At 44.2% G+C, this 14,880-nt stretch overlaps 1 protein-coding gene across 1 annotated transcript; it reads left to right on the top strand.

The window, feature by feature from the left end:
- Positions 1-9,950: 9,950 nt before the first annotated feature.
- Positions 9,951-13,419, top strand: LOC133906271 (5'-adenylylsulfate reductase-like 6). Its single transcript, XM_062348129.1, has 4 exons — positions 9,951-10,269; positions 11,773-11,948; positions 12,047-12,171; positions 12,759-13,419. Exons 1-4 carry the CDS (start codon positions 10,060-10,062, stop codon positions 13,160-13,162), a joined length of 915 nt encoding a protein of 304 aa, XP_062204113.1. The 5' UTR covers positions 9,951-10,059; the 3' UTR covers positions 13,163-13,419.
- Positions 13,420-14,880: the final 1,461 nt, after the last annotated feature.

The following is a 14,880-nucleotide window of genomic DNA, read 5'->3' as shown; positions in this document are numbered from 1 at the left end:
ATATGATCCATTGCTGAGATCATTGGCCAGCTGACCCTACAAGTTTCTAAAGTTTCAACAAATCGAACAGCTTAAAAATATTTGAACGGTTATCACTGGAAGTAAATTGAAAATCCTGTATTTCTTTTTTTAACAGTGAACTCTATTTTCACAATTTTTTTAAGATACGGTCGAACGAGACCGCTCCGTACATACCTATTTTATACATACCTATACGAGCACTCGAGCTCAAATATAGGCTGACTCGAGCGCTCACACCATACGAGCGTGTTCTTACCAAACAGACTAGGGTCCGGATGCTAAAAACCCTGTATTTCTCGGGCAGTAATTTTGGTAAGCCCTGAACCTTATCGTTGTAGTCAATGGTCCTTGCACATTTTCAAACCTGTGACAACGATTGAATGCCAAGGCGGCCATGACTTTAACATCCAGTTGTTGTTGTGCATGAAAAATGGACACGACAGACAGGTAGAATAAGGTGGCTCGAGCGTCGAGGTGTTCATTGTTGATCACAGCTGGATTTTCATTTTACCCATGTGTTTTTTCTAAAATTATACGAGCAGCTCTGGCGTTCACTTAAGAAGAAGTGAGTGGGCACGCGAGTTTGAGAAAAGGTGTGATGCTCGATGGCACTTTTACCAACCGAGAAAGCGTGTGTGCTTACGGAAATATTGTGTTGTCAGTGTATCACCTCACACCATTCATTTGATAGATAGTTGCGAAATGAAATTCTTACCACCGCACTACCACAACCGTACAGGTGACTTTTGCTCATACTTATCCATTCAACAGCTCAATCCCATGTAAACTAATGAAAAAGTGACACATGGCATTTGTAGTTCATCCGGAAAAAGGGAAATCCTCTTGTATAAAATAAGGCTGGCATACAAATTAAATACCATTACAACTTTACCGTTTTGAAAAATATTATTATAAATGTTGAAATTAAGTCGGTGTCATTAAAATTTGTCTCTAATTTGAAATATACCATCATGTAAAAATTTAAAGAATAATACCCTCATCTTCTTCTCCTCCTGCACACAAATCAATAGCCAAGCTCCTCCTTCAGTGACTCTATATGTCTTCACTCGTCTCTCTCCCGCTACTCAAGCTCAGCACCTAAGGAGAATGGTGTCATACCCTGCGTCGATGGAGATGGAGCTCAACTACAACAGCCGGATCCAGCGAGCCCTTCACTCACCAACTCTTGTCATACTTGAGGAGAAGGGATGCCCGAGGGTGACCTGATCTGGAGGCACTGCACTCAGGCTATCTCTAGAAAATACTCTAAAACTTCATCTACTATAACACTATTATAGCATCCTCTAACACTATTATAATATTCCTTTTTTATCTCCAACAACTACCCTATTTCTTACATTTCATTACTCTTCTCCTCCCTCTTGACACACAATTATCCTCTCACTACAGTGTTGCCGTAGCTCTAGACCATCGGCAAATTTATCATTCCTCTCACTAGAGTGATGGACGCATGCATCACTATAGCACTCGAAAACGCCTCCGCTGGAGCGCGTTTGCAGGCTGCCCGATCAGCAAAAAGGATGGTACAGTGATGCGGGCGTCCATTTGCGGTAGCTGTTGGAGCTGTCCTCTGGACGGTTGCATCTAGTGGTGATGACCCTTGCATGAGCTGGAGGTGCCAATCGGAGGTGAGGGTGCACGGGTATTGCTGCCGTCCTCCATGCGGACAAGATTAAGATGACATGACAAGCTTGGTGTGGCGTGCCAGCAAGTAGCAAAGGTGGTGAAGCTCCGCCATAATGATGAGGAGGGCGAGGAGGAGGGACACATTGGAGAGGTGTTGGGGAGGGCAGCTAGCGAGCTCCTCTAGGCCGACGCGCGCGAGAGAGAGACACACAAGGGGGTCGCTAGAGGCAGGAGATTTTGTGGGGACAGCCACATAGGAACAATATAGATTCTACCCACAAATCCCAACATTAACTCGCTAACATACACAACATACATAAAACAATAATTTATCAAATTAGACACCACAATATCCAAAGTAAAAGATAAAATATGCTTAGATGCTTATCTTGTTGCTTCGGCGCTTTGCTCACGTACACTTCTGGTTTGGTGTCGGCCTCGACCGCTTGAACCGTTGACGTGTCACTCCTTAAATAATTGAAGAACGCATCGAATGAACAAATAAATGAACAAAAATGTACACTTATGATGCATGATTGTGAATGAGATGCAATGCGTCATATTACGAAAATGTTTGCAAAAGAACGCCGAAGCGATTGGGTTAGAAGAGGTTTAAACCTCCCACGAGACAACCTAAGGTCAAAGGGTACTGAGTGATTCGCGGTTAGAGTGGCCTAGATGTCTGTCAAACTGTGGGGGTCGAATAGAAAATAAAATGGTATTGAGTAGACCTGACGGTCAGACCGAACCTATGGCAGTCAGATCGGTCCTAGTGGCGGTCTGACTCATAACTATGGAGTTTGACTGAAAGTTTGATCGGTCAAGTCACAACTTGGCGATCAGACCCGCCCTAGTGACGGTCAGACCGTTGGGCTTGGCTAACGGCACCTCAGCATGGTCGTCAGCAAAGGCTCTGGCAATGCTTTCGATCAAGAAGTATACCAAAACACTCTACAAGACTAGAGGTGTTTCTTGGGTGGGTTGTGCAACATGCACGAGGCTAAACTCGAGGATCCTATGGATGAAGTCCATGACTTGGGTGGAGCTCGTGTCTAAACCAAATGGGGGCGAGTTAGAGCTCGGGAATGACGGGGCAATGGTAGGAGAAGTCTCACCTCGGCGTGAGGAAACTTTCTAGGGGTTGGCCAACTTCGGGGAAGCTTCAATTTGAAGATCGAGCTCCTGGGTGGTGATTGGCCTCGAGGTGGGAGAAATCTCGTGGAAGCATCTCCGATGAAGAGGACGACGGGACAGAGCTCGGGGAATTTTTCGGGAAGCTCGGGGAAGTCTTCTCCGTCAATTGTAACAGCGCAAATGGCTTAAGCATGTCATTAAGCATCATAAGCATCATTTGCATCTTGCTTAATTGTTTTGATGAATTATGAACATGCATTTTCAATTAAACATAATTTGTGAAAATCAATATTAATTGGTGCATTGTTAAGCAACTCACAATATTGCTATACAACATAGGGTTGGAAACAAGTTTAGAAATTAGTCCATGCAATATGAAAAATATAAATAAATTTTCCCAAATTATTGGAGATGGTTTTGAAGGCATAAAAATTACCACAAGTTAGAAAAGGTGGCATTTTTGGAGAATTTTAGTTTGAAATTGGCTTAGGCATTATGGGTCAAACTAGTTAAAATGGGTTTCACATGAATTGTAGTTTCACACAAAATTTGTCCCATAATTTTTTAACCACGGTAAGGTGTCCTTTTGAATTGAAGAAGTAGAGATGATATTTTTCTTTAGTCGGTCACTGTTCATCGGCCCCACCCGTCATCCTCTCTTTCTCTTGGTCTCTCCCTCTCTCACCGAGCTTTGTGTAGAGGGCGACGCTAGTTTTGTGGACTTTGGAGGCCAGCCACATCGCTGAACAAATTGGAGCACGGCACTGAGGCATGGCTGCTGTCCTTATCCTCTCCCTACCCTCGCTCTCTCTCTCTCTCTGCTCACTCCTCCCTCTCTCACTTGGCCTCAAGCACAGAGAGCAGAGTGCCACAACAGCGTCCGCCTCTAAATCCGCAGTGCCCGAGCATGACTCCGTCGAGCCCGAGTCACAAGAAGCAAGAGGGAGAACCCAAGGAGCATCACCGACCGCCTCTCACAAGGATTCCACCCTTCCTCGGCCGGATTCACCGCGCAGGCATCGTCTTCCTTGGCTCCGGTATCTCCACCCCGCACCTCAACGCCGAGCCGCTGACCCACTGCCTCTCTGGCCCATCTTCCTGCGTGGTGAGCTCATGCCCTCGTATAACTAGTGCGCGCGCCGTTTTCTTTTTTACCTGTCCCTGACGCGCTTCTCCGCGTGAGCCGACCGCCGCAACCACCTCGGCGCACGTTGCCGGCCGGGCCACCGTCGGGCCCGTCGGAAACTAGCCACGCCATTGAGTCCACATGCCTGCGTAGATGCTGTAGGAGTGCTCGACCGGGTCGATTACGCCACCGTTTGGCCGCCGGCGTGCTTGATCGAGCCGTCGCCGTTGATTGCCGCTGTTTGCCGTTGATGGCCGCCCTCCGGTCGTCGCCGGTGACCACAAGACCCTCAATCGAATCCCCCGTGTCACGCTGGTGCTGTCGGTGTCCTCCACTGATGCGCCGTGCTGCCGTTCGCTGCCGGCAAGTTCGCCCATGCCGCCGGCACTGTGTGCCCTGCGCGCGGGTCGATTTTGACCCGTGGTCAAATGTGCCCAGGCCCGCTATTAGCCTCAGTGGCTAGCCGGCTGGGTGTGCAAAGAGTATTGCGGGCATTTTAATAATTGGGAAATTCCAGGAAATGCAAATTAGAATATTCGTTCAACTATTAAATCGGCTGAGATTTGTAAAATGCATAGAAAATAGAATATTGCTCCAAAAATAGTGAAACTAATTTTGTTGGGTTTGTGTGAGCATAATCTACATGTTAAAAATACTTGGAGCTATGAAATATGTATCTAAATCTCATGTGTTAATAAAACGGGTTTGATCTTCATTAATCCATAATAAATTATTGTTAGCTCCAAAATTGATGAAATCGATATTGTAAATCTTGTTAATTTATGCCGTTCAGTAAAAATATACACACTCATGCTAAGCATAGTTAATTTTCTAATTAGAGCTAAGCTTTGTTTTAAGCTTAATTAATCCAGAAAATAGTAAATGTTTAACGATAAGTAAAGTTAAGGAAATTGTTAATGCTTTAAACTCATATCATGAAGCATTGCACCTCCTTCATGCTCATCATTGCACGCGTTCTTCATTTGTGAATAAAGGTCCAGAGCATGACGCGGGTGTGATCGAGGGTGACACCGAGGCACACCACTTGTGCAAGTTCTGTTTGGGAAGTATCGGGCAAACCCCAGAGCAGGCAAGCATCTAAGTATACTGCACCCTTTGTTCAATTTAAATAGAGTCTAAAATTAATAAATTATGCTTTATATATGTTTGCATGTGTTGAATCCAACGTCAGGCTGATATGGATAGAACCTATGTTGATGCATTATATCTACCTTGACTTATTGATAAATTCTTATCCTTGTAGCCTTGATGATATAGTTGTTGTCTAGCTTCAAGGTTTATTCGAAATGCTTAGCAATGCTTATGTCCTCGGTAGAAGTCGAGCAATGGTGCTGCCGTTGTTCGCAAGCTTAGGGCTTAATCACTGTTTACAGATACAAAGATGAGGTTGAGATGTGAAATTGAGGCGAGATGTGGGCGGTGTTAGGGGTATCTTCTGCCCAAGAGGAGTCCTCTGGGTAGTTCGGGAGAGGAGCACGAATGCCATAGACTGCTTGCATCGTTTAAGGCCGTCCGTCAGTACAGTTGGCTCTAGCACTTTCCGTAGTCACCACATTGTTATCTAATGGTAAGGTAAGCCGATTATTATATGCCGTGCCAACACTTGCCTTGCGGCTCTATGACACGTAAGAGAAAAAGAAAAGGAAAAGCTAGGTGGCAGGGAGCTAGAGATGTCCGGGACACGCTCGCAGTAACCCCGGTGCCATAGGGGCATTGCAAGTGGGTGGTTTCGGGTCTGAGAAAGGTTGACACGAGTACCCCGTTGTGTGTACTTTCGCGAGTAGCACAAGTCGAATAGTCCTTGAGTCGTGTGGGTAAAGTGGTACCCCCTGCAGGGTGTAAGAACAATTCGAATTGCCGTGCTCTCGGTCATGAGCATGCTATTGTTTCATTTGTATCGGTTGTAGAGTTTACGAATGTGGGATAAGGTTATGGTATGATGGATTTTGTTGGTAGTTTGTTGGTTAGATACTGTGGTTGCTATACATACATGTTCAAGTTGTGGTTTACAGGGTAGAAATGTAGTTGTTTTTGGAGTTAAGTATAGATGCTCACACATATGTGTCTAGGTTGCTTACCACATATATTTTACTTAACCTTGTGGTCTACTCTTGCTAACAGCTCAATGCATAATCCTTGGAGTCGAGCTACGTATATGTGCTCTTTATGGTCTAAGTCTTGCGAGTACATTCGTACTCATGCCTGAGCTTTCAGGTTCTACTGGTGAGGGTGAGGCGATGTTTGGCTACTTCGTGCCCGCCGATGCAGGTGGTGGGCAAGAGTAGTGCATCCTACTCTGATGAGGCGTAGCTTTTTGGGTGGAGCCTAAGGGCATATGACTCCACTCTCATTTTGTTGTTAAGGTTTTAATTTTTCGTTGCGTAGTTTCTCTTTGTGTAAACTGTTGCAAATGGTTGCATGCTTAAGAACTTGTAATGTAACTTTAATTACTCGCTCTTTCTTAAGCTATGTTGTGATGTAGATGTTGGAAAGGCATGTGTTCCGATCTTGGGTACAAAACACGTACCGGGACTACCGGGATGACATTCTGGTTAATCATTGAGGTGGTATTTTATGAATGATGATCCTCCTGATGATTAATTAGAATATTGTTTGGACGGTTCCTCACATCGATCTTCGGCCATCGTGGTGGTCAAGGTGGTTTCCTCTCTCTCGATTTGGTGAAGAGGAAGCGAATGAGGGAGTGAATGAATGGGAGAGCAAGTGAGAGTTGTTCGATAGGTTTAAGTGTGCCTCTGCGCTCTGACGGTCAGACCATGACCATAGGCAGGGCCCACGTGCTGAAAGTCTTATTTCTTTTTCCCGTTTCTTCCCTTTTCTTTTTCTTCTCTTTCCTAAATGACTTTTGCATATTCCTAATTATCTCTAAACAATTTTCACTCATAATATATATGGTGAAAATGCACATTGATCAATGACGTAATATTTTTTAAATATGTTTAAATACTTAAAACAAAACCAAAAATATAAAGCATCATGCGTATGCATGCTTAATGACTAGATTAGGATTTTAGGGTGTGACATTACTTGTCGGTGACACAGGAACCGGGGGTCCCCGAGTCCTGAGGCCAGGACAGCAGAGTGCCACGTGGCATCCTCCCTCGGGGATTATCTCCTCAAGGTCCGAGAAGACCAAGTTCCGGGAGAGGATGCTCGGGGTTATGAACAGTGGTCCCCGAGTTCCCGAGTTCCTCGATGACCCGAGAAGGCCAAGTTCCGGGGGAGGGTGCTCGGGGTCATGAACAGTAGTCCCTGAGCACCCGGGTTCCCCGATGACAAGAGAAGTCAGTTCCGGGATAGAGTGCTCGGGGCCGAGAATAGTGACCCCCGAGCACTCAAGTTCCTCGAGGACCCAAGCAGTCAAGTTCCAGGAGAGAGTGCTCGGGGCTATGAATAGTGGTCCCCGAGCACCCGAGTTCCCCGAGGACTAAGAGAGGGTATTCTCGAGAGAGAGTGCTCGGGGCTGTGAGCAGTAGTCCCCGATCACTCACAGTTCCCTGAGGGCCTGAGAAGTCTTTCGCCGGTGGTCCCCCCAAGGGCTCAGCGGTAAGGTGTCAATTGGTGAGAGGCTCGATGCCGCATTTAAGAAGGCGCGTGGCCTGTCACTTCCAACCACTCCCCCCACGCTTGTTGTCAGCCCCTGCCACGGTCTGACAGGGAGGCGTGGGGACATTTAATGCGCGAGTCCCATCGCGCGTCATCCGGCGCGCCTCGGGATAGCTCGCAGTGCTCGAGGCGCGATGCCTGCTGCCCTGCTGTGTCAGACTCGCTCTGACCAGGTGGGCACGCGAGGCTGCTCGGTCGCTGCCTGGCGGGCCCTCCCCGCTGCCCCCGCTGAAAAGGGGAATGATGACGACCAAGACCGGTCGGGAGCGCGTTTTCAACCCTCCCCGTCACCTCAAGCAACAGCCCATGATGGTTGCTTTCCATTTATGACGCCTTGGAACTTGCGCTGATCCTTTCTGGGCACGCCACCCGCCCCGACGGGTATAAAGGAGGGGCGGGCTCCCCGGAGAGGAGAGGAGAATGAAGGACGAGTCTTGGAGAAGACAGAGAAGAAGTCTGGAGAACACACCGAACAAGCTCAGAAGGCAAGCCGCCGAAGAACAAGGAGCACGAAGCTCTAGACTTAGACAAACATTCTTGTAACACAGCAGATCTTCAGAGAGACATCCTCAGAGCATTTATAGCATACACATAGGAGTAGGGTGTTACGCTCAGTGCGGCACGAACATGTCTAAAAATCCCCTGAGCATTTACTTTCTCCTGCATCTGATTATTCCGCTCCATCTGCATCTCATTTGCTCCTATTTATTTCACATACGAGGCGGGTTCAGAATCATCCCCTAACCGAATCTCAAAGGGGTCCCCCGGATCTCCGCTTGAGAAGTTCACCCTCCGACATTACTTATGTCCAATATATGCATGAAAAAACATGTATATCAATGGCATGTTTTAATCTAGTGGTCTATTGTAATGGCACCGAATTTTGACTTTATAATGTCATTTTCCAAGTGGTCAAAATCGTAACGGGATAGATCTAATCAACCTTACAAATTACCAATCAAACATCCCAGTGGAATATGTTCAATTACGCCAAAGAAATCCGTACATATAACAAGGCTCGCCTCCGAATTTACCTGTCAAACTTTCTTAATCTGAAGCTAGTTTAGACACAAATAAGCGCACCAGAGTAGTGCTAAGATTCCTAATCAACATAATTTATTGTATGTTTCACGTTGAAGTATCACTCGTGTAAAGATGCAATCATGCATAATATCCATGGTGGCACCAAAACACGAGCTAGCACATCTGGGAGACCAAGACATAAAATACAAAGGAGGGTTATGATGCAACATGGCTGTAGGGTCTTTGGTTCAACTTTACCTGGACATCCCAGCATGGCAAGCAAACCCTGCATTGAGATTGAAAATTGAGCGACAGTAAGTGGCCATTGCAAAGTATAAACGCCTCGGGGGTTTTTCGTTGCGTGAACACGGGCCAATGCTGAATTGGAAATACTAAGGTCACTCCTAAAGGCTTGGTTTTTTAGTGATGTTTAAAAGAAGAAAGATTAAAAATTTGATATCAAAAAATAAGCTTCTAATAGATACATATGTTTTTTAAAAAATTTTGAAGATCTTTTAAAACAATTTATTATTTCACAATCACCTATTATTGCTCAGAGAGCTAGTTTTTTTTTATAAGAAACAAGCTCATTTTTTTTTATTTTTAAATTATTTACTTAAATGGATATATAATTAATATCTAAGAAACTAGTAATAGGATTGGCCTTTGTGTTTGCTTGGATTGCAACTATATTTGCCACACATAAAGTTAGTCAAGTGTGGCTTGTCATTAAAAAATATGGCTAATAAATTCTTAGTCACAAGTGTAGCACAGTTAATAAAAAATTGAATGTATAATATGTGAATCATAAACTAACAAAATATGGCTTATTATAGTTATGATAATCAATCAAACAGTTACATAAAAATCTATAATGTAACCAAACTTATACGTGATAAGATTAAATCACCTCTGCTCGCTTGCTACCTGCCATGATTTTAAAAAAGACGTCTCTCTAAGCAGTTATAGATCCAGAATCATAAATTAGAGACTCTCACTCTTCCTCTTTTTCTCTTTCTCTCCTTTTTCTCCTTTCTCTTCCAAACCAAAAATTAAAAAAAGCTTGGAAGGCTCTAGATGCACCAAAAGGGTAGGGTGCTTGAGTCCCCTCCATCCCACGATGGATTCACCGTGCCCTCTAAACCCAGCAATGGTGAAAGAACCTCTGAAGCTAAATCCTCTGCTAACCTCGCCGGTGTTCGTTGACTGTTCAAATCACGGTTTTGAATGGCGTGGAGTGTAGGAAAATTGACAAGGAAATCACTTCCACATAATAAAACCCAAAATACCATGTATATACGCGTCAAATACCTCCCGTATTTACACGTCGCAAGTACAACGCACCGTTAAAACTAGGATGTCCAATCCAACCCCAGCTCCAAGAAGGGCTCCCAAAGCTGACCCTCCAGAATACCAAGAAATCTCACTCCTGTCCCCCTCTCTCTCCTCCCTCCCTCGCCATGGCCGGCCGCCTCCTCCTCCGTCTCCCTCTCCTGCTCCTGCTGCTTCTCCTACCCGCGCCGGCGCCGGCGGCTGCGTCTTCCCGCGCGGAGGCGTCTGCGGCGGCGGATTCTGGTCGTCGTCCGGGGCTGGAAGATGGGCTGCCGCCGTTCGCCGGCGCGCTCCGGCACAGCTGCCGCGTCTCCGCGGAGGGATACCCGGCCGAGGAGGTGCGTGTGTCTTCGAGTTCTGTTTGGTGCGGTGTGGGGATTGGTTGGGCGCAAAGATTTGTTCTTTCGGGAGGGCTCCTCCGCTCCTGCGTGAATAGGGCGGTTTGGGGGTACGGTTTTTGGTGGATCTCTCTCTCACCCTCTCCCTCCCTCTCTCTTTCTCTCTCTGCCGCGCGTAGAGCTTCAGTTGGGAGTCCGATGCTGATGCCAAGAATTTTCTGTTCTGTTCGTACTTCGTGATGCTCTTTTCATGTATTCTTTTTTCTCTTAACTGATTTTTTAACGGATTATCTAAGCGAGACTTGGGTCGAAATTTCATGTTCTTGAAGTTTTGCTGAGACGATTAAGTGAATAGGTGTACATTAATTTTCAGATTCCGTTTGGTAATTTCCTTCTATTCTTTTGCAAGCAATTTTACTTCTCTTGTATTTGGGAATAATATATTTTTGTTTATTTTTCATGTAAGCTTACTGTTAGTCAACGCTACGGTATCAACAAAGCTAGATGTGTAGCTTATGCTCTTGGCCCTTCATTTAATCGTTTTATTCGGGTTTGCCGAATCTATCTGTCTTTGCTAGTACTACCTCCGTTGTTTAGGACATGGACACGGTATCAATACATATGTTTATTTTTTATAATTATTTCTTAATAAAATTTGTTAAATATATAGTCATATGAAAGTATTTTTTAGATCTACTCATATCATGTGCATATGTCGAATCCTAAAAAATCTTGTCTATTAATGTCTAAGTTTTTGAAGTTTAATTGTACGCATTCTAAAATAACTAGTACTACCTTTGCTCCTGTTCTTAAATTTTTTAGCCTTCAAGACATTCTCGTTTTAGTATGTTTTGCATATTTGTTTGGTTAAGGTGCCAACTTTGGAACAGTTCAGATATATTTCTTGTAGCATTTGCATGTTTTTCAGTGGCTTAGCATCCACTTTTCTATAGCTTTAGCTTATAATGCTTATGGTCCTAGTTGGCATGACTCAAAAGGTAATCTAGTAGTAGTAATTGGAAATTCGGAAGTAATTTAGAGTCAGAGAAGTAGTGCTGCCATGGAGATGCTTGTATACATACGTTCTTCTGTCTAGGACCAGGGACAAGGAAAGATGTATTTCCCAGCTTCAGTAGAACTTAATCGTTTACGAATTGGATTGGGTGGCGCTAAACTTTGCTCTGCATTCAGGTTTGTGCTAGAGGCTTAAATGTGGCAAGTGAGTGTGTCTGGTGAAATTCGGAAACTGGTAAACCAACTTGTAATGTTCTGATAATAAATCTTCAACTATAGGGAGATACAATGGATAGTTTGCAACAGCTTAAGATGGTCAATCTGTTGTTTTGTAGGGATTTCTTACAAATGAGAATGTGAAACTACCTTGTAACTTTTTGCTGTGTTGGCTATTGCTGTGTTGGCTTGGAGTTTTATCTTGTAACTTTTTGCTGGGTCGGCTTGGCTATGTGGTGTTTGATATTAAGCTCGCCTGGAAAATTTTGGCAGGTTAATGGCGAGGAACTTCTCAGGGAGTTGGCTGGCAAGGAAGAGTACACTGCTGTCCTTTTCTATGCATCATGGTGCCCCTTCTCTCAAAGAATGAGACCAGTCTTTGATGATCTAAGCTCAATGTTTCCACGGATTAAGCACTTGGCTGTCGAAGAGTCCAGTGTCATGCCTGCGTAAGACTTGAATATGCTGTAATGTAGTTATTATCTTTCATGGGCATTAATATGGCCAGCATCCTTAACTAAAACCTCATTTCTTTCATGGTTTGCAGCATTTTGTCGAGATATGGTGTCCGTAGCCTGCCTTCTATAATCGTAGCACATGGATCATACACATTCTGGCCACTTGGTGCTGAAGATCTTGACTCACTGGTCGATTTTTACACTGCTGTAACAGGTACATTTCTTGATGCGTATATTCGAATCTGTGGTTACAATCTTGCAATACCTATTACTCGATATATGGTTTTGTAGTATCAAACACCAGTCATATCATACTGTATTGTTCTTTTGTATCTCTGTGGTCTGGGGACGTTAAACCCAGTCACCAATGTCTGCTTTTGACTTGCCCTCAAAAAAGAAAAGGTCTGCTTTTGACTTGTACAAAACCTTTCACAACTGCCTGGACAGATAGCTCGCTTGCTCACTTGTTCTAATCATGCAACTCAAAAGATGGGAAAAAAATTAAGGATAAAAATGTATAGCTATGTCCAGTGGCAGAGCTAGACACAAAAGTAAGAGGGGGCGATTTTTGTAGATGGGATATCAGTACCGCTTCCACTGCCTGGAGGTGGAATCCGAGCACCGCCGGGCACTCCCTCTACCCCACACAGCTGCTGGCTTCTCTTCCTATCGCCGGTCGGGATATGTGGGACGCGCGTACCTATGGCCACCAAATCCACATTGTTTTGAATATATAGATGGGAAAGAAGAAATCAAGTGATGTTAGTTTACTCAACCTAAGCGAGAGTTGTTTTGATGCAGGTCAAGAACCAGTCGCATATATTGGTCCACGGAAGTGGAGTACATCTCAAAGCACACACTATGCTAAGCTTGGGAATAGCTCAATTAGTGAAGCAGTGAAGAGAGAACCCTACCTAGCATTCAGTATCATGTTTATTTGCCTAAGGATATTCTTGTTCTTCTTCACCAAGTTCTTCGCTCTCATCAAAGGCTTCTGGATCCAGTACTTCCGGCACATCAACCTTGGAATCCTTGCCAAATTGACCCAGCTGCTTGAATGTGTGCCACATGCTGTGGATGTGAGGAAGATGTGGAGCAAGTGGAGGCTCATGGTTGGAGCTAAGAATGCCAGGGTTTGGGCGTCATCTCTAACTTCTTTGTCGTTGGGCGGGCAGTCTTCTCCCCGAGCTGCTGTTCTGGATTGATGCGCTCGACCCTTCAACGGCGTGGAGATAGTGTGCTGGTTCTTTGAATTGCACTGGATGCAGTAGCTCCTGTAACTCACATGAGCATGTAAAGACAGATAAGATCTCTGCTCAGAAAGATACATCTTGTTTGTAGAATGTAAATCTTAGGGGTACTGTTGAGCCTTTGTAAATCACATTGTAACATTAATCCTGAGTGTCCGTTGTCAAAGATCAGGCTGTCTCAACCTTTGAGCGACAGAAGAAACAGCATGAAAGCCCCCCCCCCCCCCCCCAAAAAAAAGAATATGCCCGATTTTCCCATGTAATCTGCAATGGGCATCTTGTAGTGCCATTTTCTGTGCCATCATTTGGCAGAGTACATTATCAACAGAAGAGCAGCATCTTTTCGCCATATGCCATTTCATTTTCTGCTTTGGTGCATGCATGCGTTGTGAGGGTTCCATTGACTCTATGCAGAAGGTCACAATTGCTCTTTCTATGCCATAACTTGCTTCGAAGGCCTCACATTTGTTTCTTCATAAATGGTGTGTTATGTTGAGATGTTATACGGCATTAATCGTCAGATCTACGGGAATAGCTAGCATGCTTTGGAATTACAGATGATATGGCCAGGATCTGCTGAACTATTTTACGAAATTCTTAGTGACCATGTTTTCTTTTATTTTGTACTATGCCATCAAGACAAACTAATTCTTTTAGTCACATTCATTGAAATCTATTGCTCTCCTGTTCAATATATCATTTGTTCAGTCCGTTGGTTTCCATGGGTGGAGACAGTACAATTTGACTGTCTTTTTAGATGATTTGACTGTCTTTGATGCCTATTTGGTGAAGACAGTACCATTTTTTTGGTCCCACCTCACCTTTGTGCGAATTTTTTATTTATATATATATTTAAATATTTGTAAAATTATATGACTATTTTAAAAAATTACAATAATAGATGTCTATTTCTAAAAAGTTTATATCTAAAAAGGCTACGTCTGAAAAGACTATAGTTGAAAATACTACTTTTGAAAAAGACTAGTTCTGAAAAAGGGTACTAATGAGAAAGCTAATTCGAAAAATATTAGGTCTGAAAATGGAGTACGTGTTTACTAATGTGACCAGTTCCAGTGGAAACCGTTAATTTTTTTTTATCATAGTTGGATGTGTGCGGGTAACACAAAGTTGATACTAATATTACATTAATGCAGATAGGAAAAATGCTTCTATTGGGTGTAACCAGGATGTCTCTCCCTTCGTTGATGTGCCGCTTCACACTCAGCCTCTTCTTGCCGGCGTAGTAGTGCTTCATGCTTTGTAGGTGTTCCTCACATTTTTGAAGCTCGGCCTCAAGCCTCCTTAGAATTTCCTATCGGAAACGATGTTCCTCCTCACGCCTCTGAAGTTCCTCAGTTTGTCACTTGTGTTCTTATTCTCGGCGTTGGCATTCTTGTTGGCGCTCATGCCATACCTCCTGCCGTAGTCATGCTTTCTCCATCCTCTCCTGTCTAGCAGTGCTTCCTCAAACCTAATCTCATAGTCGTTTCAGCCTCTCTGATGTAGCCTCCACAGTATGGTGGTATGATAAGGTCGATCCATTCCTTGAAATGACAATGTGTTACACCCGATTTTAACGAGCAAAATCAAATACGGCTTATATGTGTTCAGGGTGTTTAACACATAAGGACGTCATAGGTGAAATAACAAAAGCAGTACTTTTATAGAATAAA

The sequence above is a fragment of the Phragmites australis genome, chromosome 23 (genome assembly GCF_958298935.1).
Source record: "Phragmites australis chromosome 23, lpPhrAust1.1, whole genome shotgun sequence".
Taxonomy (NCBI): domain Eukaryota; kingdom Viridiplantae; phylum Streptophyta; class Magnoliopsida; order Poales; family Poaceae; genus Phragmites; species Phragmites australis.
The sequence above is the reverse complement of the archived record's forward strand: the minus strand, read 5'-3'. Positions and strand labels throughout refer to the sequence as shown.

Excerpts from the sequence above, each read along its gene's own strand:
- LOC133906271 (XM_062348129.1), top strand. The coding sequence starts at position 10,060 with ATGGCCGGCCGCCTCCTCCTCCGTCTCCCTCTCCTGCTCCTGCTGCTT. Across the intron at positions 10,270-11,772 it reads AGGGATACCCGGCCGAGGAG|GTTAATGGCGAGGAACTTCT; the intron begins GTGCGTGTGTCT and ends AAATTTTGGCAG. Across the intron at positions 11,949-12,046 it reads GAGTCCAGTGTCATGCCTGC|CATTTTGTCGAGATATGGTG; the intron begins GTAAGACTTGAA and ends CATGGTTTGCAG.